The 23,545-nt window shown below is 59.6% G+C and overlaps 2 protein-coding genes across 4 annotated transcripts in view; one reads left to right on the forward strand and one right to left on the reverse strand.

Annotated features, from left to right (window-relative positions):
• NTN1 (netrin 1) overlaps positions 1-13,521 on the forward strand; it is a 186,579-nt gene extending 173,058 nt beyond the window's left edge. For all 3 annotated transcript variants that reach the window (XM_070226530.1, XM_070226531.1, XM_023653496.2), the window contains exon 7: positions 13,155-13,521. In XM_070226530.1, coding sequence (XP_070082631.1) covers positions 13,155-13,483 — 329 coding nt within the window. In that variant the 3' untranslated portion in view covers positions 13,484-13,521. The remainder of the gene's footprint in view (positions 1-13,154) is intronic.
• A 9,810-nt stretch (positions 13,522-23,331) lies between these two features.
• STX8 (syntaxin 8) overlaps positions 23,332-23,545 on the reverse strand; it is a 242,768-nt gene continuing 242,554 nt past the window's right edge. Inside the window, exon 8 of the mRNA XM_001503237.5 lies at positions 23,332-23,504. Coding sequence (XP_001503287.3) covers positions 23,437-23,504 — 68 coding nt within the window. The 3' untranslated portion in view covers positions 23,332-23,436. The remainder of the gene's footprint in view (positions 23,505-23,545) is intronic.

Below are 23,545 nucleotides of genomic sequence, written 5' to 3' on the forward strand. Positions count from 1 at the left end.
ACAGCCTGGGGGCCTGATTGGACTTTGTTTCACAGTCACCAAAACGGTTCCCGTTTTCCACTTGGTTCTATTTGACTCAGTCCCGTTTTGTTCTCTCCTGACTTCTTTCCCCCCATTGGATTCTGCTCCCCCACTGACCTTCCGGGGGACACTCTGGCCCCCTCTGAGCTCTTCAGACCCCTTCAACCACCAGCAGGCAGGTCCCCTCTCTCTGCCAAAGCAAGCCTGACACCTTCTTTTTATAGACCCAGAGGGGCCCCCTAGGGCCTCCCTGAGCCCCAGACCTGCCGTGGGCCCCCCCGGGCAACAGGGGGCTTCCCTCCTGGGGGTGGGGAGCGGTGGCGCTCAACCTCCGGGTTCCCTTTGCACTCTGCTCCCTGACTCAGTCCTTGTCTTTCCCCTACTCCCATGGATCATCAGAGTGAAGCCAGTGTCACAGGCGGCGGGCTTCGCTTCTCCCGTGTCGCAGGTGGGGACGCTGGCCCAGTTGGCTGAGGTGACTTGCTCTGCGGAGGCCCAGCCTCCTGCTCCTTCCACAGTGGCCTTCCCTGGGCTCCCCACGACACACACACACATCGCATTTAGCCCCAAGGCCAAGAGGGACGAGGGACTGTCTGGTGTGCCCACCTTTCCAGACGTCATCGCGGCCATCCTGGCTCCTGCCCCCATGCCTGCTGCCCAGGCGTCCACATATCTGCTACGGAGCAAGACTCAAGGAACAGCAGATGCAGGAGAAAGCAGGGTGCCCTCTCTGGGAGCTGACGAGGTGTGAAGCTGTGTGCCATCAGCTTTAATGTCCTTCTAACTGTCCCCGCCTGTTGCCCCAAGGCTGGGGCTGGCGCTGCCCCCTCCTATTCCTGCAAAGACCTTGGGGGTTTCTGGTCCCCAGGACTGTCCCTAATACTCTTGGGGTCACCTAAAAGTTGGGGAGCATCGCCACCCTAGCTCAGTGTCTAGGCCTGTATGTTTAGGCAGGAGGTGGGACAAAGAGGTGTCAGGAGAGGGCTCACGGGAACGCAGCAGGGTGGGCTGGCAGGGCCTCGAGGGAGGCTTGCTAAGGAGTGAGTGGCATCTGCACGGCCTGGGCAGGGGCCCTGGTAACGCCGGGGCCCACGGGTGCAGCAGGAGGCCAGCCCAGCAGCAGCTGCAGGCCTGGCTCTGAGGCCGGAGGCCAGGTCCCTGGTCTGGCTCTGCAGGACCTTGTGGAGAATCTGTCCTGCATCCTGCGGGGACCCTGGACCCCGGATGAAGTGTGAGTAGGGGCGTCCCTCCCACACCTGGGGCAGGCCTGGGCCAGCGCCGGGGAAGATGAGCAGGAAGAGGAGGAGGAGGGGAGGAGGGCCCTGGCCTGGGGGTCGGGGAGTAGGCGAGGCTGCTGCAGCAGGCCAGGCCAGGGAGGGCCGGGAGGAGGCTGGGAGGGGCCGCGTAATCCCTGCTCTCTGACTGACACGCCGGCAGGGAGCCAATTAGGAAACACATTTCCTTCGCTTACAGCCAGGGCACTTGGATGTTCCAGAAGCTGCTAATTAGAACCTGGGGTTTGCTGCCCCTGCTGGGTGAAGAGCAGGCCCCAGACCCCTTTCCTCCTCTGAGGCCAGCTCACGAGAGTCTTGATATTGTGCTGTGGGAGGTCACGGATGTGGGTCTCTCCTGACCGGGGCAGTGGCCAGTGGATGGAAGGCTAGGGGAGGCAGAGGCAACGAGAAATGCCCTGGGGCTGGCTTGGGGTGTGCGGGGCCTGCCTTCTGTGCTCTAGGGTTTGTCCCCAATGAGAGAGGGCCCACCCCGGGCACGACTGGGGTGGGCACCAAGCAAGGCAAGAAGGAATTGGGTGGGTGGAGGGCCTCAGGGCCAAGAGACCCCGTGACAGGGAAGGGTGGCTGTTCCACTCCTGTCTGTAGGGAGAGGGGCGCTGGCCCCCAAATCTGGAGAGATTCCTCATTTCCTCTGTGACTTTGGACAGGGAGCCCCATCAGCCTGGGCCTCAGTGTTGTCATCTGTCACCTGGAGGTGTGATCAAGGGGACATGACATCCTTCTAGATAAGACCCATCGCAGCCCCACCAGGCCAGGTGCCACCTCCGAGGGCAGGGGTCCAGCGTGACACTTCTTTGCCATCCCACCTCTCCCAGGGCCACCTCAGTCCTCTGTTGCCCTCTAGGGGACTCCAGCTCACCTTGCAAATGCTTGAAAAGGCACCAGCCTTTAGAGAAGGCTCAGTGTGGAGCCGTTGTTCCCGGACAGCAGGTTCTGTTATTTTCAAGGGCGTTAGCAGTTCCTGCCAACTTCTCAGGAAAACCGAGCCTCGGAGGGGCCCTTCCTCTGTGAAAATGCTCCGAGTGAGTGTGAGCATGTGTATGTGACTGTATGTGTGCAGGTGTGTGTGCCAGTGTGTGCATGTCCACTGCAAAGTCTGTGCCCTGGCCGGCCGCTTCCGTAAAGGCTGAGCACATCCCTGCTGGAGTCTCCTGCTTTACGGCATGTGTACTGGAAGCACGCTCTCCAGAACCTTCCACCAGTAGAGTTAAGGTGATGCGGATGACAAGGTGACATGTTGATCCCAGGGCTTTTGTTGTATGGGGATGTGGGGCAGGCCTGGCCAGGGCCCAGGCGTCTCTCGGGTGAGGCCTGGCGAGGGTTTCAGGCCCGAACCCCCTTGGCTGGTGTGGGAAACCCCACCTTGTAGCATCCCCATCCACCTGGCGTGGAAGGGGGCTCAGGGCGCCTGACTCTCCTGCCCCCTGGCCTTCCACTGTGAGCCCCTCTCCCGGCCCTGCCCTCCTTCCTTTCGCTCTTCCCTTTTCCCGCCTTCCTCTTCATTGTCTTGTCCCTGTGCACCTCTGGAGGCCCCGCCGTCCTGGCCTCACACCCCTTCTCAGGTTTGCACAGGCGCCGCACATGCACATAATCACAGTGGTGCACGTCCCAGGAAGTCCAGCTCCCTCACACGCCCTTCCCCCCAGGAAGGGTTTCGTCCTTGCACACTCATTGAGCACCCACTGTGTGCCCTGTCATGTCCTGGGTGCTGAGCTTACAGATATGGAGGAGACACAGGCTTAGCTCCCCAGGAGCTTACATTACAGCCTAGGGGGGAGACAGACACACGGACGAGACCATAGCAGGCGGATGTGTGGCCAGGGTCCAGCCTGAGGCGGGCATAAGCAGGACGTGGCCCATCCTCCGGAGAAGATGGAGAGGGAGGGCTTCCTGGAGGAGGGAACCCCAGCAGCCAGTGTTCACTGGGCAAAGCAGGGCTGCTAGGCAGAGGAAGAACGGCCTCTAAGCACAGAGGCCGGCTGGGGTGATGGGAGAAGAGCAAGTGTGGGATGTGAGATGCGGGAGAGGCTAGTGTGGGCCTCAAGGCCATGTCCACGTCCACGTGCAGAAACTGCTCTGACCCCCCGAGAGCTGGTCCAGCTCCTGTCAGCCCTTGGGGCTCCTGCCTGCTTTCCGAGCCGTCCCCTCAGGTGGCCTGGGGGCTACCGCCTGCCTCTTCCTTCTCCCTGGGATTCAGAAACAGGGAAGACAGCTCACATTCTCAAAGGTGAGATCATCTCACTTTTGCCAGTTCTTGGAAAAATTATTCGTTCCCAGAAATGTTTATTAGTCACCCCTTTTGTTGAAAGGCATCTTGGCACCACCAGATGGAAAAATCAGAATGCTTTTCACAAGATGACTTGTCTCAAGTATTCCTCCTGAAATCCCACAGGGATCATTTCTGAGGATACCACTCGAGGGGGAAGTTCTGTTGGCATCGCGGGGAGAAGCCGGGTTTGCTGGGCTCAGTGTGTGCGCGTATGTGCTTTCTGGGGGACCCCGTGGCAGAAGTGGGCCTGGAGACCTATGCAGAATTCTGATTGATAGCAGCATCCCCTGTGTGCCCTGGTGCCTCCTGGCACAGTGGAAACCCACGAGAAGAGGCCTTGCCCGGCCAGTGGCTTCTCCCTCCCCGGCCAGGCCCTGGACCAGCACCTCAGCTTCGTTCTCATTCTCATTGAAGCCTCAAAAACACCTGAGAGGGAGGGGATTTTTATTTCTGTCAATGGGATGGTGAGACTCAGCGAGATAAAATAACAGGCCCAAGAGCAGGGACTCCACGGCCAAGGTCTTTCTCCTCCCCCAGGCCAGGGCCCCGGGCCTTTGGCAGCACAGAGTGGGCACGGCAGTCCCTTAGGAGGACACCTGCCTCTCAGCTCCTGATAAGCCTCAGGGGAAAAGCCGCCAAGACATCTTCACAGGGGACCATGCAGGAGTAGTCACCATGGTGTTGGGGTGACTGTCACTGTGGTGGGGCTGTCAGATTGAGCCAAGGTGATGGCAGGGATGCCAGTGATGGTGACAGAGGTGGGGTTGGCACACCCATTCTGGTGATGGGCGGGGCCATGTGGTGGAGGAAGGTCCTGGGCAGATCCGTGTGGAGGCGGGCGTGGAGATGATGCTGGTGGTGCGACTGACTGCCCGTTACCATGGTGCTGGTGTGGATTAGAGGGTGGGGATGGCAGATGGAACCTGGCCCTTGCCTGGCTCTGTCTAGCTGCTCAGGCAGATGAGCAGGGGTGATGGGGAGAGTCTTACACTCAGGCATCTTTTCCTCCAGCCAGCCCTGGGGACGTGGGGCCTCAGCAAATGATGGCCTCTCCCCCTCTTTACACTCCCTCCCTTCCTTCCCTTGACCTTGGGGTCACTAGCTTTCCTGATCAGGATCAATCCCATCAAGTGCAGAGAACTGGACAGGTTATCAGCCCCGCCCTGGGGATGAAGTTCCTGCATCTACAGCATGCTGTGACTTCGGGCCTTGGGTGTGAGTACAGATGTTAAGAGGGGCGCACTGGGGGCTGTCTGCCCACAGGGAGGGCTGCCTGGGGAAGTAGGCAGTTGGCAGGGCCCTGGCTGAGGCCGGAAGACAGCTGGTGGCAATGGCTGGGAGAGGCCAGCCGCCGCCCCCCCGCCCAGCATCGCCCCTAGCTCCAGGAAGCAGGACGAAGGGCAGCCAGCAGCACGTGGCATGGTGTATCAGAGGCTCACTGACCCTTCCCTGGGGGTCACTGGCCCCCTGGGGATCCTCCGATTTCCCCAGCCAGATGTGACCTCCCCCCGGGCCCCCTGGGAGTGCTAGCTCCATATGGAGGCCAGATGTGGAGCTGGCTCCGTGTGAGTCAGCCTGAGGTCTCGGAATGCGGGTGACCACCAGGTTGGGCAGGGAGGGCTGGTGGGCCCCAGTGACAGCTGATCTGCAGGGGTCTGCACTGACGGGGCCTCCTGCCGCCCTTCCCAGCACAGCGACTCTCATCCCCACAGATGGGACGCAGAGCCGGGCCTCCCACTACTGCGGGCAGGCTCCCACGGGCACTCGTCTGTCCCCCTCCCTGGAGCTTCCTCCTGTCTTCTTTCCTCACACTGTTTCACTGTTTTCCCTCCTCTGAATGTCCTGCTTTTAGGAAGGAAGGGTGCATGGGGAAGGCTCTCAGCTGCCGCGAAACCGGCTAATGAAAGCTGTCTCCTCCCGTTTCACAGATGGGGAGACTGAGGCTCAGAGTGGGGCTGGGGGAGGCAGGGATATCCCCATGGCACTGGGAGAGCTGGTGCAGAGTCGGGGCTGGGGGACACAGCCTTGTCTTATCCCCACTCACCAGGGACTGTCTCCAGGATCACAGAGCACTCTCCCACCTGTGCCGGCCTCGGGTGGGCAATTTCCCCATCAGGGTGGATCCGGTGGGTCCTGATAATCCCTAAAATTAGTGCCTTTGACACCGAGGACCCCAGCACCCCAGTGGCTGTTCCCTGGGCTTCCTCCCCAAGACCCACCCCATAGTCTTCACACACCTGCCAGCTCCACCTGCCTGTGCAGGGCTCAGGCCTGAGACGGGAGATGTGAGCGGTCGGCCACCGCACCTGAGGGCACCACACCCTCCCCAGCAGCCTGGGGAGCTGCTGAGGTGGGCGTGGCGTAAGACCGGGAACACCTGTTCCAGTGCTCGCTGGCACCTGAGCTGATTCTCCCAGGTGGGTGTGGCTGGCGCAGGGTCACCCTGGGCTGTGGCCTCCCCCAGCATGGCTCTGGCGCTCTGGTCTGGGTCCTGCTTTGGGTCCTGTTTCAGGGCCTCTTTTGGGGTCTCCTTGGGGAAGCAGGTTCCATCCTCTGAGGGCGGTTTAACTTTTAGAAGCCAGATCCAAGTGCTGTCTTCAGAGGGTGTATGAGGGGACCAGAGGAGCTCCTGGATGCCCCCCTCCTAGGACTGGTGTCCTGGGAGTGGCCAGAAGCACCAGCCCAGCTGCGGTGGAGTGGCTGCTCTGCTCTCTCCTGCAGGGGAGCCTGGCTGGGGAGGGGGTGTGGACGGGACTGTTGTCTGGGGCTCTCAGACCAAACTCCCGCTGTGGAGTGCATATAAATTTGCGGCCAGAAGCATTCTCCGCACCAGGCTTTCTGTGAGCCCTCGAGGCCACAGGGCCTGGGGGATCTGGGGGTGATGAGGGTCCTGTCCCAAGGCCACGTGGGGAAGGCCAACCCTCTTGCCTTCCCCTCCTTGTGAGGCCCGGCCGTTGATGCTGAGAGTACCGGCCTGGGGTGAGGGCACTCACTGTTCCACCTTCTCAGTTGGTTGGTTCCCAGCAGCAAAGCCAGCAGGCCGTGCCCTCCCTGTTGCCCTGTGTGTGTGGAGGGGCCAGGTCAGGGGACCAGATTGGGCTGCTCCTGCCAGCATGGGAGGCAGGTGTGGGTGGTGGGGCATCTCATGAGGCTGTGTGAGGCCCTCCAGGGAGGCCCTCGGTCACCCTCCAGGATGACATTCTGGCAGCTCTGACCAGGTCCGTGGTGGGTCGGGGACAAGCACTGGGCCAGGAGTCAGCCAGGCTGTTCGGTTCCTCCTGACTGAGAGAGGGTGGAAACCCCAGGCTTTTTCCCTGGGCAGCGGGTTCTCTCTCCCTCGGGCTGCTTTGTGGGAGGGACGAGCCCCCATAATGAGGGCACCCAGCCGGGGCAGGCAGGGCCCAGGTCCACTCTCCTCTGACCCTCTTGTAAAGCAAGGTGGCCAGTCTGCTGATGTCTTCTTGCTTGCGAGCTGGGGGTGCAGGTGGCCAGGCCAGCAGTGACCAGCTCCAGGGAACAGGGCTCATGTCTTCCTGAGTTCCCCAGGTCTCCTGGTGTCCCCTCCTCCGTGGATCCTCATGCAATCAGATGGTCTCAGCACCTGACCCCTCTCCCTCCCAAGAAAAGAGCCTAAGCACCTGGCAGGGGGTGCCAGGACCCGGCAGGGGAACTGAGGCGGCCTCCACATTGCTATTCGTTCTGAGAGGAGGAGGTATGCTGTTACTTCTTTGGCTGAGGGAGAAGAGGGGAACCTTTAGCCAGCTCTAAGTTGGGTGTCTCCACCTCAATGAAGGTCTGAGGCAGGGCGTTGAGGGGGTGGCAGGAGGTGGCAGCCCCGGGCTTCCTGAGCATCCTGGGGAGCAGCTGTGGCTGGTGGCGGGTCTGGCTACAGTGAGCCTCCCACCCTCCACCTCGTGCAATGAAAACTGGGCGGGGGCTGCTGCGGCACCCTATCCTGGGTGTGTTGGCCCTGCCCGGCCGCCCTGCATCCCGATGCCGCACACCTGCTCCATTGGCTCACCCCTCCCTGCCAGCAGGTTAGCACCCCAGAACCAGACTTGGCCCTGCTCAGCGGTTTCTGTCCTTCCAGGGGACTGGGAACCACGTGGTCCGAGCTGCGTTTTATGAAAGCAGCTGCAGCTCGTGACACGCTTTCTATCCTAGGGGATTTCTGGGGCTGCGAGGTTTTAATGGTTTCTGTGGGGTTAGTGTCCTCCCCCGTTCGTCCTGGCCGCAGTCTCTGCGGCAGATGGGCGACAAGCCTTCCCTGGCTGGACTGGCCCCACAGGAAGGTATGGCTGGGCGGGGGAGGCCAGGGGCTGACCACCCAGCCTCCCTGGGTGGGGTGGCTGCTGGGAAGCCCCTGGGGCCTGCCCCAAGCATCCTGTCAGTCTCGGAGACCTGCCTGTGGATGTGTTCCTGCACTCAGGGCCTGCGAGGAGTAGAGGACTGGAGGAGGACAGCCGGCCGTCCCTGGGGCCTGTGCCTCGGCCACTCCCCCGGCCCGGCCCTGCAGGTTGTCTGTCTCTGGCTGGCCGGCAGATGAATGAGCAACAAGTGTCTACTCCTCGCTGACCCAGCAGCTTTCCTAGAACCTGGCCTGGGCCGGAGCTTTGATCCCAGTGGGAGGTCCCCAAAACCTGCAAGAGGGGGCGTCAGTCAACTAGGAGCTACCTCCTGCATTAACTGTCCAAGGTGGTGGCAATGCCAGGTCCTCGGAGGGCCCCGAGCTGGGGCCAGGAGGGAGGGAGGGAGGTAGGCTTTGAATGAACAGGAGCTCTGGACAGAGGACAGGGCTGCTGCCGGCAGTCGCCCTTTGGAGGAACCCAAGCGCATGATGGGACCTGGGGCTTCTCACTCCACAGGTCGCCTTTGATGACCCTGTGATTTCCCAGTGTTAGGACTCTGTAGAGGTTGAGGCACCCTGGGAAGGATGGCCAAAGGTCTGTTCCTATGGAAGGACACAGTGGTGCCTCGCACTGCGGCCAGGTATGCAGTCAAGAGCAGACAAGAGAACCCTCGTCTCGGGTTGGGCAAGGCACCCAGCCTGGCAGGGCCTGCCTCCGAGGCCCCTGCCCCTTGGCCAGAGCCAGCACAGCTCTGGCACAAGCTGTTCTTGCTCATGCTGGCCTCCGTGGGCCTGGCCCTTGTCCTCTTCTCACGCCTTGGTGTCGCGGCTAGCCCCCCAGAGCCAGGTGCAGGCCTCTGCTGAGGGACAGAGGAGCATGTTCCCACGCCAGCTGGAGCGGCAGGCTCGAGTTAGAGCAGGGCAGCTCAGTCCTCATAGCCCTGCCCTGGGGGCCGAGAAGGGTTCCCTGCAGGAAGGTTCTTCCTGTGAGCCCCAGAATTGCGGCCCCACCCCGCCTGCACCCTTGCTCCCAGCTCTGTGGCCGGCTGCAGGAAGGAAGGGTTTACAGCACAGAGATGTGGGGCAGCCAGGGATGACGAGGCCAGGACACACAGTGCAGCCTGGCTCCTGGCACCCGGAGGCCGACTCCTTGCTCTCTGGAGACTGTGCGAGTGCTCCCTGCTTTTCCATGGGCAGCTGCTCCATCCTGCAGACTCTTGTCCTCCACAGCTTGCTGGGGGCGCTCATGGGGGCAACAGCTCCATTGGGCCTTCTGGAGCCAGCCTCCCCTGTCTGCCTCAGGGGCTCCAGGTCTCACACCCCCATGCCTGCTTTTGCTGCCCTAGAGCAGAGCAGCTGCCTAGCCTGAGCCCTCATTTTGCTGGTGAGCAAGGGCTTGGAAGAAGGGGGTGGACCATTCACAGTGTGGACCCCAAGTGGGGCTGCTTCTACTTAGAGAGGGGCCCGAAGCATCAGCAGCTGGGGGCCAGGCTGCCCTTCCCAGACAGAGAATGGCACCCTAGCTTCAAGCTGGGACCCTCTTCCTGCAAACTAGTCTCTACTTGAAGGGGTCTCAGAGTGCCTCTTATGGGCCTGGTCTGATCTCACGGTCTGTTTTCTGAGGGTCAGCTCATCACCCTCATTTCTGAATACAGGATGGGGGATCCTCACCAGACCCCACGTTCTGGCCTCACTGAGGTCAATTTAGGACGAGGTCAGTGCAAGGACAGTGGGGGCTCAGGCATGCTAAGGGCTGAGGCCAATTGGCCCGGGGTGAGTGTCGGGTGGGTGTAAGGGGCCCGCCCTCAGGAGCCGTGGTCCTAGGATGGGCAGAGCTGCCCACGGCCACTGTGTGCAACCCCCAGTTGGGCAATGCCACAGGCACCCAGGAGACCCCAGTCCTTCCCGGCTCCCAGCCAGCAGGGTGGTGGGAGGCCGTGGCAGCCCCACACTACCCTGTGCAGAGCAGGTCTGCTGGGGGTCCCAGCTGCAGCGTGTCTTTTGCATGTTTTCAGCTGTCTGTGCCCTGCAGGGGCCTGGCCCGTGCACTGCATGTGCAGCCTATGCTTGGCGGGCTGTGTAATGTGCAGAGGCGTTGCCTGGGGCAGCGGAAATGTAGAGTTTCTCCAGCATAATTACATGAGTCCTGCCACCACCCTCCCTGCCCCTGCCCCCAGGCCTGTGCTGCCCCACCCTGCGGCCAGGGTGCTGTGGTGGGGGAAGGAGGACAAGGCTGGTGCTTTGTCCTGGTGACCAGCGTGCGCTGCTTTGGCCCCTGGATTCTCAAGGACGGCAAGGTGTCCAGGGGTGGGTACCCCCTTGGGGCTGCCTCCTCAGTGTTAAGTGAGTCCCCTTCAGGCCTGTGCTGGCTGGACCTGGGGAAGTGGGGGTGGGGGTGGGGGTGGGGGTGGCTTTGGACGCCCTACCTGTTTCCGGGGCATTCCGAGGGAACAGGGAGCTCCAGACCAGGGAGGGTGGCCAGGGGTCAGTCCTCCTGCTGTGAAGGGCCACATCCTTGCAGGGCCTGGGGGTAAGAAGGGCCTGGAGGGCCAGCCCATGGCCTGAGCTTGTCCAGCCAGCTCTCCTCCCAGCACAGCTGGGAGGCCTCTGCAGTCCTGCCCTCCCACCTGGCCCTGAGCTGAGGCCCAGGATCCCCAGGGCCCTCGATTCCAATGGTGTGAGCTTGCTCGGGCTGCCAGAACAAAGTACCACAGACTGGGGGCCTTAAACAACAGACATTTATTTTCTCACAGTTCTGGAGGCTGGAAGTACTAGATTAAGGTGTTGGCAGGGTTGGTTCCTTCTGAGGCCTCTCTCCTTCGCTCGAAGATGGCTGTCTTCTCGCTGTGACTTCACGCGCTCTTCCCTCTGTGTGCGTGTGTCCTGATCTCTTCTTATGAGGACACCAGTCATGCTGGATCAGGGCCCACCCTAATAACTTCATTTTAACTTAATCCCCTCTTGAAAGACCCTCTCTCCAAATACTGTCACATTCTGAGGTCCTGGGGGTTAGGGCTTCAACATACGAATGTGGGGGGGCACATAGTCCAGCCCATAACACCAAGAGATGCTCAGTGCCTGGAACCAAAGCTGCATTCTCCAGGAGCCCCAGCCACAGGCGCCTTCCGCAGCATCCTCGTCGGGCCACCTCTGCCCACCCGGCTGGGGTGACATTGTGGCTGTGCCAGGGGCCTGAGGTCCCACACGGTGAGACAGCCGCATCCTGAAGGAGGCTCATTCTGTATTCAGCTCAGTCCTGAGGAGAGGAAACCGGGGCTCTCAGGGATGCCGGGGGTGGCTCCCCCGTCGCTGAGCTGAGGGGCACTCAGTTGCCACGGTGACCTCCGTCTGCACAGTCAAACACATCGGCCCAGCCACTTCTCCAGGCTGGAGGGCTCCCCCTCCAGAGTTCACACTGAGTGTTGAGTCCCTTGGTGACAAAAACATGGAAACGGTTGCCATGGCAGCCATTCTTTGGAGCCCTCAGACTGGAGTGCAAAGTTCAAGATGCCCAGGAACAGCTGAAAAGAAAATATGGGAAAATCTGCTACTTCCCTCACCCCAGAAGGATGAGTTGGATGGTGTTTGATGCTCCCTGAGCCTAGCCATTCCTGCCCCTCCCCATTGCCCTGGGCCGAGCGTGGGCACAAGAGGGGAACAGGGACGTTCCTGGGAATGAAGGTGGCAGAGTGGCCCCCAGAGACCTTGAGAGAGGCTGGCCAGCATGGGAGGCCAGGCCGAGCTGTGGGTGGGCCCAGGGCCTGGAGCTAAGTGGGCAGGTGATGACTGCTTGGCATTCTTTGGGGACATGTCCTCGTGGCTGCTGGAGCCACTGGGCCTGCCTGTGTCTCAGTTTCTTCACCTGAATCTGGAGAGACAAACTGCGGCTCCTTTCCCAGGAGGGCTCCTGTCCACTCAGGATGGGGAAGGTGGCCAAAGTCCCCTTCAATGGAGGTTGGTGCAGCAGAGGCCTCTCCATTTATCGCCTGGAATGATTATAGGTCCCCCAGCAGTTCCCAAGTAGGCCCATGGGGCTCTGGTGACCTGAGATGCACCAGCCAAAGGGTTCTGCAGTCAGAGTTGTTTGGGAAACCAACACACAACACACACACACACACACACATACACACTCTTTGTCGATTAAAGGCTCTGAAACGTCCTGCGGTAAGGAAACCTCTTGACTTTGTTTAACCCAGTATTTCACAAGTTTATTTGAACAAAGTTCCCCCGTTTTTAAAAACACATTTCCTCCTATTTTAAAATACCTCAATATCCTACAGAAATAATATTTGTTAACACTGACTAGGGCACTGATTCTCCAAGTGTGTTACCTGGATCAGCAGCATCACCACCTGGGAGTTTGTGAGAAATGCATGTCCCGGGCCCCCTCTAGATCTATTGAGTCAAAAACTCTGGGGTGGGGCCCAGCCATGTGTGTCTGACTAGCCCTCCGGGGGATTCTGATGCATGCTCCACTTTGAGAACCCCTGCACTAGGGGAAATACCAGCAGGGAATTGGGAGGAAGGGGAATTGGTGGGGGGGAAGCCTGGCAGGGACGGGAGGCGGGTGTACAAGGCCCATGGACTCTGCTAGGGCCAGGTGGAAGGGCAGGTTCAGGGTGCACCACCCCGGGACACTGAGATCCCATTATGGTTTTCTGAGATTGGGCCAGGGGCAAGGTGTGTGTCTGGAGGTGTCGTGAGGCTTGGTGTTAAGTGACTGGGGCATTTGGAAATGCCCAGGGGGCCACCTGAGGAGGTTACCCCCTAGCCTGTGAGGAGTGGTCTGCACTACTCTGAGGGCACCTGCCCTGGGCAGATTGGACTCTACCCAGAGTGCTGGCGGGATGCGGGTCCCATTCCTATAGGTTTCCTCTGGCCTTCCTAGACCCTAAGAGGAGGCTTGTCCCCATAGGCAGTGCTGCATGGCACCTTTAAAATAGGCAGGAGGTCAGGCTCCGTGGAGTAGTGGCGCTGGCCCAGATATCCGCAGGTGGGGTTCCACGTCCAGCTTTGCCGCCACCCGCCCATCACTCCGTAGGGTACCCTGTGCAGTCACTTCTCAGCTCTGGGCCTCCTTTTCCTTCTCCATCAAAAGGCTGCCCCATCCTCGGCCTCAGAGACGGAGGGGGAAGGCAGGGCCAACCTAGCCGCAGGAACTGGGGTCCCAGGCGGCACTCCTCGGCCGGTGGCCCACTCGCCTGCCTGTGCTTCCTTGCAGCCGTCCAGATCCATATCCTGAAGGCGGACAAAGCGGGGGACTGGTGGAAGTTCACGGTGAACATCATCTCTGTGTACAAGCAGGGCACGAGCCGCATCCGCCGCGGTGACCAGAGCCTGTGGATCCGCTCGCGGGACATCGCCTGCAAGTGCCCCAAAATCAAGCCCCTCAAGAAGTACCTGCTGCTAGGCAACGCAGAGGACTCGCCCGACCAGAGCGGCATCGTGGCCGACAAGAGCAGCCTGGTGATCCAGTGGCGGGACACGTGGGCGCGGCGGCTGCGCAAGTTCCAGCAGCGCGAGAAGAAGGGCAAGTGCAAGAAGGCCTAGCGCGGCGGCGGCGGCGCGCCGGGCGGGCGGGTGGGCGGGGCGAGCGGCGGCGCGGACTCGGCCCGGGCTGCGTTCCCAGGCGAGGCGGGGCGGGGCCGCGGGCGGCGCGGGGCGGGGCGGCCGGCGGCCCCTCCCCCGGCCCCGCCCCCAGCCCCCGCCCCGCGCACCCCGGGCCCTGGAGAGACGAGGACGAGACTTAGCTACCTCACGGGTTCCTTCCAGAGCAGAGCCGCGCTGCCCTCGGGCCGGGGGCGCCGCGGAGGGGCGGGCGGCCTGACCCGGGTCCGAGGGATGGGCGGGCGCCGAGTCGCGCAGGCGGAGCCGCCCCCGCGGCGCGTGGATGGTGATGGAGAAGGGGACGTGAGGAGGAGAGCTGTGAATTCTCAGGCCCGCGGCCTGTGCGGGGGGGCTGAGCCAGCCCGGCCAGACCACCACCCCAAACACAACAGACCGGAAATCCCTTTCTTTTCCCTCGACTCTTCTTTGGGAATTCCCGCAGGACCCCTGGTTGTGACAACTTGGGCCTCACGGAAGGGGCCTGGCGAGCATTTGGGGGAGATGAAAGTAGCCCTTGCGGCCTGTCTCCACTGCCACCTGCTGAATGGGTCCTCCTGGCTGAGGTCTTGGGATGGGCCGCGGGGTTTACCATCTGTGGAGCCCCGGGAGTGGAAGCCCCTGCTGGTGCCTGGCCCCCTCCCAGCTGGGGGTTGGGTGCTGGCCCAGGCAGAGCGCAGTGGGCCCAAGGACACCCCTGAGAAGGCCAAGCCGGGTGGTCACTGCCTCATGCTGGAGCTGCCTGTTGGAGGAGGCTCTGCGAAGGCAGAACCTCCCAGAGAGTTTCCTTTTTGGAAACTTGGAACCAGCCCCTTTATGACATTTTCCAGGGGAGGGGGAAGGGGTACTGGCTGGGTTTACGGCAGTGACACTATTTGTGTAATGACATCAACTCCCACAAGGCTCCTCAGCAGTGTCAACAGCTGGGGAGGGCCTGGAAGGGCATGGAATGCGGCTCCAAAGGCCGTTGGGCCTGGCTGGGGGAAGGGACTTGCCTGAGTGTCACCAGGTTTGCCGGCTCAGCGAGGTGCCAGAGCGCCCAAGCTGTCTGGGCAGGGGCAGGAATGACCAGGGTCCTGGGTGCCAAGGAAGCCACGACTACTTCCTCTTGCTCCTGGCTCCCCAAGGGGGAACGGACAGAGGCTGCTAGGCCGAGAAGGCCTCCTGCAGCACCCCCCACCCTGGGGCTGCCCCTCGCAGCTGTCTTGGTCTAGCCTGGGCAGCACCTCGCCCACTCCGTTCTGGCTACACCCTTTCTGGAGGTCTCCCACGCTCCCTGGTTTGGCCAGGTCCCCTTTCCAAAGCTTCCTAGAGACACCATCCCCAAGCAGGCAGCCCACAACCTTTGGGTCTGATGGCCTCACACAGGCCCATTCCTGTGCCCTGGGGCCCTCTGCCCGCCCCCCTGAGCTCTTGGCCCTGCCCAGGGGTCCCTGGCCCACATCCTCAGCCAGCACACTGCATTAGAGACCTGCCTCCCCCAAAGTCAGGAAATTGGTGTCATCTTCCTGCTGGAGTTTGGCTGTTCAAAAGGGTTACACCAAGGACGAGGCTTGGCCCCTGGTAGTCCGGCTTCCCTGCGCCTCCCCGGCCCGCGGCCCCTTCCCCAGCACCTGCTCAGTGCTGGGCACTTTACCCACGGGCTCTCCCAGAGTCCTCATGACAACCCTGGGAGCTGGGGGCTCGCACCCCACTTTCACCAGCAAGGAAACTGAAGAACACATGCCCAGGGTCACCAGGCAAATAAGTGACAGAAGTGGATTCACACCCCAGAGCTGCCCCCCGCTATGTGCCAGCTCCGACGCCCACCCCCTCAGTTCCCAAAGCAGGCTGCCCGGGGGCGCTCCTGGGTCGCACTGAGACTCTGGCCCTGGTCCCTGCATCCACCCTAGAGAATGGTGGCCAGGGGGCACAATAGCATCTTCAGAGAGGGTAGCAAGAGTGGTGGACGAGGCCGGGTGTAAACCTGCCCTAGGCAGCCCCCGGAAATGCCAGGTTCCAGGAGGGCAAGGCAGGCAGGCCTTGGCTGATCCTAAGACGTCGTAGGAAGGACGTTTGGCGGCCTGTTTGGAGGGATTCCAGGAGAGACTGGCAGAGGTGCCCACGGGGGCAGGGAGAAGACAGAACTGCCCAAGGAAGGGTATTTGTCTTCCCTGAGTCCAGGCCCAAGGCCGGGAGCACAGGGGCCGCTCTCCAGCCAGCCAGCCCTCTGCTGAAGCCCAGTGTGGCTCGCTGAGCGCCATCAGCATCTCGGAGGCCCTGGCATTTGCTGGCCCACAGGCCTCGAAAGGCACTATGCTAGGGCAGCTGTCTTGTGCCTGCTTGCACCAGCTTGGCTTCTGCTCCCTGCTCAGAAGGGCCCTGGCAGCCCCATCACTTCTCCCCCTGGTCTGAGTCTCACTCCACGTCCACTGAGGGGCTTACACTGGTGGTCTCTGAGGTCCCCCAGCCCTGGAGCCAGCGGCCTTCCAAGCAACAATGCATCTTGCTTTAAACTCAGCCAACCTCTAGCCTTACCTCCCTGCCCAGCACCCGCAGGGCAAAGGCAGTCCCGTCCACCCAGTGGCCTGGCCCCTGGGGAATGGGTCAGGGCGGCCAGATCAGCCAGGTCGGGGTGAGGACACTGTTGGGGTTTCAGTCATCACAGGCTGCCCTCTCCATCTCACAGACCCACCAAACCAAGCCCACTGCTCTTCTGAATCCAGCCACCAACTTCAGCAGTGAGGACCCATCCTTGGGAAGGCACCCCACTTCCACCCCCAGCCTCCCCGGGAGGAGATGGAAATAGGAATTGAGGTGTTCCGGTTTGTACAGTTAGGAGGGGATGTAAAATGGAACTAGACTTTGATTTTGAAGAGTGTATTAACCAGAATTGTGATATGTAGGTGTTTGAAGAAAAACATACCAGATTAGTCTTTTTATAAGAAAAACCAGATTCCCCAGCTTGTCCTTTTTCTTACCTGCTGGGTGGTCTGGAGCCCCCGTGAACGGAGTGCCTGCTTCACTGACACACAGCAATGCCGAGCCTGGGGTGGAGGGCAGGGGAAGCATGTGGGCCTGCCCCCTGACTCCCTGCAGGCTGTGGCTTCTGTCCTGAGAAAGCGGGGCGGCAGGAGCAGCTTCCGACTAATGGGAGGGAGGGCCACCTGCAGTCCAGGCCAGGGAGGCTGGCAGCTACCCCAAGGCCTCTAGCGACCTCCTGGAACTCTGCCTCCATGAGGAGATGGGTACAGGCTTTCCTGGGTTTGCCCCGGGTTGGAATGGGACTGAAATGAAGGAGACCCTGAGGGATAGGAAAATGGTCCCTTTAGGAAGCTGAAAAATGTGAGGGTCTCAATGCTGAAAGGAAGCCCCCCGCCCCCTCCCTGAGAGAGACTGGAGAGTGGACAAATTAGACTCATTGATGGGGTTACTGGGCCACGGTTCATGGCCACAGCCATGCCATACCCTAGGGGTATCAAAATGTGTGCTTGTGGGGCCTCGCCCCCTGCCAAAACCAAGCCAGCCCCACTCCTTGTGTCCTTGGACCTCTCTTCCTGTTCCCTGCTCCCAAATGCACCCCCCATCCTCCCTCAGCCCCCCTGCGTCCCAGAGTTCTGTTCACTCAGAATTGTAAATGTTTAGTTGTGACCATGACATATTGTTTGGGTCAGTGTTCCTTTCCAATGCATACTAATATATTATGGTTATTATATATGAATATATTTAATGACATGGACAAAGTTGTGGATTTTCTTTTTTTTTTAAGTTTTTCTTTTTTTTTTTTGTTAGAGTTGTAATGGACCCAGCTGGAACTTGTAACGTGGGCCTCACATGATAGAACTAAATTCAGATATCAATTAAATAAACTCTTGTACACTGTTCTCTGTCTCCCAGTCTTTATTGGTGGCCTAAGCTGTGGGTGGTGGGCATGCGGGGAGGGCGAAGGCTGGCGAGTCTGGTCTAAGCCCCCTCCAGCCAGACAGAGCCCTGCGTTCTTCACAAAGCCTGAGACAGAGCCCCAGCTACCCCCCAAAAAACTTTCCAACTTTGCTTGGAAAGTCCTAGGGGCTTGCTAGCTCCGAATGCAATTTTGGGCTAAAAGGCTCTCAACGGGACAATCTATACTTCTGTCCCGAAGAAATCATCCTGGGTTCCATCCGTGCCACTCCCTGGGGCTCCAGGTCAGGGGGACTCAGGGGACAGGGCAAAGAGAGGTGCGCCACCTGCCCCAAATTCAACAGCAGGGCCTCTGATGCACCCCCATCTGATTCAGAACCTTCAAGTAGCGTTTCTGCCTTTCACATAACCAGATTCTTCTATTCAAAGCCTAGAAGAGACACAAGGAAAGACAACAGGGTTAGTGAAATTCAAAAATTGTTTTCAAGCCACTGCTAGAGGCTTCGTGCGGTGCAGGGGCTGGGCCCGTGCCAGCACCACGCAGCCACCAGGAGCGGAGCTCTCTGGGTTTCTGAGAGGCTATATTTAAACCTCCAAATGGCTGTGATTTCTTTATTAAATAAACAATCCAGTCATTAGGCACATGTTGTGTTGCCATGCAAAGGGGAGCCCATGAGCACCAGGAAGCTGTAATTTCTGCACCCAGCTGTTTTGAAGACAAGCCTCAGCCATGGGCCCAGCCTGGCTCCTCGGCAACACAGATTCGACTGACCCCTGGGAGACGGGGACAGCCCTTTCCTTGCCGCACAGAGAGCTGGCTGAGATGCCTTCAGCTCCCAAGGAAGAAACGCACCAGCCCAGCCTCCTCATTCGTCCGGCTCTGAGGAACGGGAGCCGTGCTCTCAGAACCAGGGGTCAAAGCCAGGGCAGGGGTGGTCTCCGGTGTCCCAGTCGGTTTCAGGTATAAGTCTCTGCTGGAATGACATACCTGACACTGGGTGGGCAGGGACAGGCTACACAGAAAGCATGCCCTACTGCGGTCCTGGGCTCACCCCAAGGCCAGTTCAGACCAAGCTGGACCATTTGCAAGATTTCAGACCTGCTGAGAGGCTGGGCCTAAGAGGTTTGTGCAGCCCTTGCTCAGCTTTGGTCATTCTGAGTCAAGGGTCCAGTTCTCAAGGGCCTTTACAATGTGGCTTTTTCCTGTCCGTTGTAAGACAGTTGTCTGTGCCTGTAGGAAAGGACCATGTTTCCTCTGGGACTCCACTCCATCCCTCACAGCACAGAAGCTACAGCCCCAGGCCCCAGGCCTGAAGGAAATACGCTGTTGATCAGAGATGCTAGAACACGGGTTGTAAGCAGCCTGGCCACCTCCCAGGGCCTTATACTCCTGCTGGGGTGAGAAGGCACTGACATCTGCCAAACTCAATGCAGGAAGTATACTGAGTCTGCTCAGTACTGGCCCAAGGTGGCTGGAAAAGTCCATCTAGAGACTGAAAGGCTGGGGCACAGGTGGCTGAGTGGTCCCCATCAGGAACTCCAGGCCCAGTGCATCCAGTCAAAGACCCAGAGCCTGCTGGGCGAGAGCATCCGGGCTCTGCCACCTCCCGGAGACTCCCTCCTGGAGAGCTCCTCCCCCTCCTCCCAGAGACAGAGCCCTGGGATGGGGACGGCCTGTCCCGGCAGAGACACTCCCAGGTTTCAGATTTTGTCGAACAGACATCTCTTTCCATGTTCTTCTAAGACTAAATAAAGACATAAGAAATACGCCAAGAAAAACTGAGTGAAAGGATGAACAGAGCCAGTGAGAAATGCGGTATATGGACGAATTAACTCATAGTTTCATCAGCGCGGGGCCTCAAGGAGACAGCAAGTCATTGCCGGAAAGAGGCAAACGCTTTTTGTTCCTGGCACGTGGTTGGAAGTCTGAAGGTGTAGGAAGCAATTAGAGGAAAGATGAATTCTTGGTCCTTTTTTTTTTTTTTAAAGATTCAATTTTTTTCCTTTTTCTCCCCGAAGCCCCCCGGTACATAGTTGTATATTCTTCGTTGCGGGTCCTTCTAGTTGTGGCATGTGGGACGCTGCCTCAGCGTGGTTTGATGAGCGGTGCCATGTCCGCGCCTAGGATTCGAACCAATGAAACACTGGGCCGCCTGCAGCGGAGCGCATGAACTTAACCACTCGGCCACGGGGCCAGCCCCTTGGTCCTTATTTTTAAAATAAAGGAGAAAAAACCTTTAACTTCAGCAGGGCTAGGTTAGAAAACCCAACTGGATCAAAGAGGACCTTGAGCCGGTGCACGCAAGGAGCTCTTGGGATGAGCCCGAAGCCGCGGCCGCAGGGAGTGTGGGTTCGAAGGAAGCCGAGGCCCACCTTGCTGACGCGGAGGGAAACGCAGCCACAGGCCGCCGGCCGCGCTCGGACTGGTCAGGAGAGAGCCTGAGAGCCGGAGAAGCAGAGGGCTGTCGGGAAGTCTGCCGCAGCCTCGTGGAAGGCGAGTCCCGGGGATCCGCCGGGGCCCAGGCGGTCCTGAAAAGATCAGACTGTCTCGGGGCTGATGAAAACTAAGCTTTAGTTACAGTCATTAATAATAAGGAAGTTTCAACAGAACAAAAGTACCAGTTGTAACCAGCTATCTGGATTTCTTTATATGGTATCCAGACTTAAAATGCTTATAATTAATAAACAGTTAAGTCAAACAATACTTACACTGTTATTTTAATCAAGTTTATTTTCACTGAGAAAGCACCCAAGGTGATGGGTGCTGAGGCCAGTCTTGCTTCTTTATGCTCAGGGGAGGTCTCACTGCTCACACCACCGACTGAGTCAGAGCGCTGTGGGCCACCCAGGACCGCCATCCTGACATCTTTGAGGGGAGGACCAGGTCTTGCCAAACCAAGCTGGAAAATGCCACCTTTAGGTCAGCCACATTACTCTAGGGTGGGTCTTGATGCAACAGATTCCCAAAGTGGCTCGTCCCAGCCACTCGGGCGTGCTTTGCCACACTCGGCCTGCCTTTCGGTTCAGCGTGGGTGGGTGTCTCACGTGAGTAGCCCACCCCCAGGGTGCTAAGGGGGAGCCTTTCCTGCGAGCCTGCCTGCCCGGCACTGTCCCCCGCTCCAGCCAGGCCCTGCCCAAGGCTTGGACGGCAGGTCCTCACAGTCTAAGCTGGCCAGCTTTCACCCCCGCTCCCCTGCCTGTGGGTCCAGAGAAGTGAAGTCACTTGTCCAGGTCACCCAGCTAGCAGTGCTGGGCCGGGCCTAGAGCCCACTCAGTCAAAAGAACAGAAGCCGCTGTGTGCAGACATCGGCTCAGTGTTTGGCTTGCAAAGGCCTTTCCATGTGGCTGAGCCAGGACGCCGTGGCTCTGGTTCAAAGACGCCCCACAAGTTGCTGGGGCTCCGTGCTGAGCAAGTCAAGAGGAGGTAAGAAAGTCAAACAGACCCTCAGTGCCGCCTCCCATGGCCCCAAAGTGGGGGGCTCCCAGGAGACACTTTGTACAGATCTGGGGTTTCACACGACAAGACTGGAAGCCGTGGCTCTGCAGATTCTTGATCTTCCATCAGGCCATCCGTTAGCAACCCCTCCCCCCTTCAAGGAAGATGCTTCCCAGGCGCCTTACCACCCAAAAGCCCTTGGCCCCCCGTCCAGCATGGCCCCTCTGCTTCAGGAACACACCCGTCTTGAAACGAGCCTACTTCCATTTCCTCTGCGTCGCTTCGCAATCCAGGCCTCTGACAGCATCATGGTCCCTGACAGCACGACTCATGCTCACAGCTGGCCCCGCTCCTCACCCTCTCATCCCGTGGCCACCTCTCATCTAAACGTGGCCCCAGCCATTCTGGTAAATCCGCTGCCAAGGCTCACCCTTCCAAGGCCTAGCCCTGGTCTGCGTGTTGGCAGCCTGTGGAGGTGAGCAGGAAGCAGGGTCCAGACACACAGGAGCGCCTCCGCTCTGCCTCGGCCCGCTCTCCCATCCTCACATGAGTGTGCTCTGCTGAAAGCACGCGACAGAACCCCCGAGCCTCGGCCGTGGAGACCTTCTGGCCCACTGGGTTTAGACTTGGGCTAAAGGAGGAATCCTCTCCGGCTGAGCTGAGCAGTGTGCTGTGTGCTCACACATGCTAACTCACCTGTCCTCACGGCGACCCTCTGAGGCAGGAACTAGTCTTTCCATTTTCTAGATGAGGAAACAGAGGCACAGAAAGGGCACCTTGCCTTGCTCACATACCTGGTAAGTGGTGTGGTTGTCACTGGGGCCGTTCACCACCTGGTTCAGGCTCTCTGCCTTCTGGGCACTTCCTGGGCCCCTTGTGGGGAGCAGGGCCAGTGAGCTGTGAGCAGAGGCCACGGGTTCCCTTCTGGGCGGAACATTCCGCTGCGGGTATGCAGGCTTCCACAGTCCCCTCTGCCCCTGCCAGAGCCCCAGCGGCCGGCCCATCAGCCCGGGTTCTGGAGTGGGGAGCCGTCATCAGCGCCGGTGGTGACCTGCATGACCACGCAGCAGGAGAAGACACCTATGTCTGGGATGGGTCCGGCTGCTCTGATCTGGGGCGTGTGAACGCAGCACGTCCTGTCTGTTCTGCTGATACAGAGCAGGGTCCAAGTGTGAGCCCGGGCGGGTCCAGGGCTAGATGGCCTCTCATGGGAGAGAAGCGTGTGTCACTGCCACACAACTCCACATGGAAGCAGGACTGCTCAGGCGGGGCCTTCAAGTGACCCAGTCCCTCTAGGGAAGAGCCCCTGGGAAGAGGGCTGCCCGCCCTCTGCAGCGATTTACGACTTACCAAGCAGAGGAAGCCATTCCCCCATGACTGAAGGCCGCACGGCAGCCCCCAGGTCTTTCCAGGACCCCAGAGGCTTAGGTCCCAGGAAACAATGCTGCACCAGGCTGCATCACAACGCTCCTCTGTCTGTCCACAGGCCCTCTTGAGGGCAGTCACCCGTAGTATCAGGGAAATCCACAGGAGACCCTCAGGACTCCCCTCCCACAGGCCCGTTCTCTCCTCTTCCTCAGAAAAATCTTGTGCTTTGCGAACTGCCCCATCACCCACCTTTGTTCTTTCCCCTCTAGCTATGGAGGGCCCAGCAAGGCCACCGGCCCAGCCTGCTTTCTGCACAGAGAGGACAGTGGGCCCTCTGCCCTCCCGACCCAGAAGTCACTGACGCTCCTGTGGGCCTGGCAGCCTTTGCAGGCCTTCCCCACCTGTCTTCCCTTTTCCATTCATGCACACACACACACAGGCACTGCAGACATGCACACACGGGGGTGACAGCCAGTTTAGGAGTCAAACACAGGCACTTCTCTGGACCTTTCTCTGGACCCTAAACAGTACTTTCCAGCCTGATCACTCCCCACCCCACCTCATCCAACAGATTTGATTCTGGCTGCTTAGAAGGGTGTTTCAGCCTTGGAAAATGGGTTTACTATCCCTGAGGAAATGAAAAAGATTGTGCTTCCAGGTCTGAAGGCAGTTCCCATGGCAGAGTTCAGGAATATTTCTCAGCAACGGCAGCAAGCACCACTAGGAGCGGGATTGGGCAGAATGGCAATCACACACCCAGATGTGTGCCTGTGTGGCCACCCCTCCCACACGGCCCTCGTGTCCCTCCTTATCTGTGCCTGGACGCACATGACCTTGGCTGTTCACTTGTTTCTCACCCGGGCATGTGACCTCCCCAAGGAGCCCAGACATTCGAGGTTACAAACTGCTTGGTGGCCCCCAGGACGCCCAGCACACTGCGGGGGGCTGGAATCCCCTGGCAGCCATGGGGCCGTGACCACCTGAGGAACCTTGGACTAGCACCAAAATGACCACGGCAGACACCCAAAGGGCCACACTGGGCCTGATGCTCCAGGCGGCTCTCCAGAGCGGTCAGGCTAACTGCCTTTGCTGAAGCAACGCACATGGAGAGTTCAGAGCTTTGCAGGAATTTATTGAGAGCAGCTTTCGTGTACCAAAAGGGCACTGAACTTTCTCCATCCTTGGCAGGGCACGGCTGGGGGTCCCTTTATTGCCACTACTTGGTAGGCCAGACTGCGACGACCACAATAGCCACGAGCAGCAATAAAATCACCAGAATCATCCCTGAAAAACAGAAGCAGAAAAGACCCCTTTAAGATCCACAG

The sequence above is a fragment of the Equus caballus genome, chromosome 11 (assembly GCF_041296265.1).
Source record: "Equus caballus isolate H_3958 breed thoroughbred chromosome 11, TB-T2T, whole genome shotgun sequence".
Taxonomy (NCBI): Eukaryota; Metazoa; Chordata; class Mammalia; order Perissodactyla; family Equidae; genus Equus; species Equus caballus.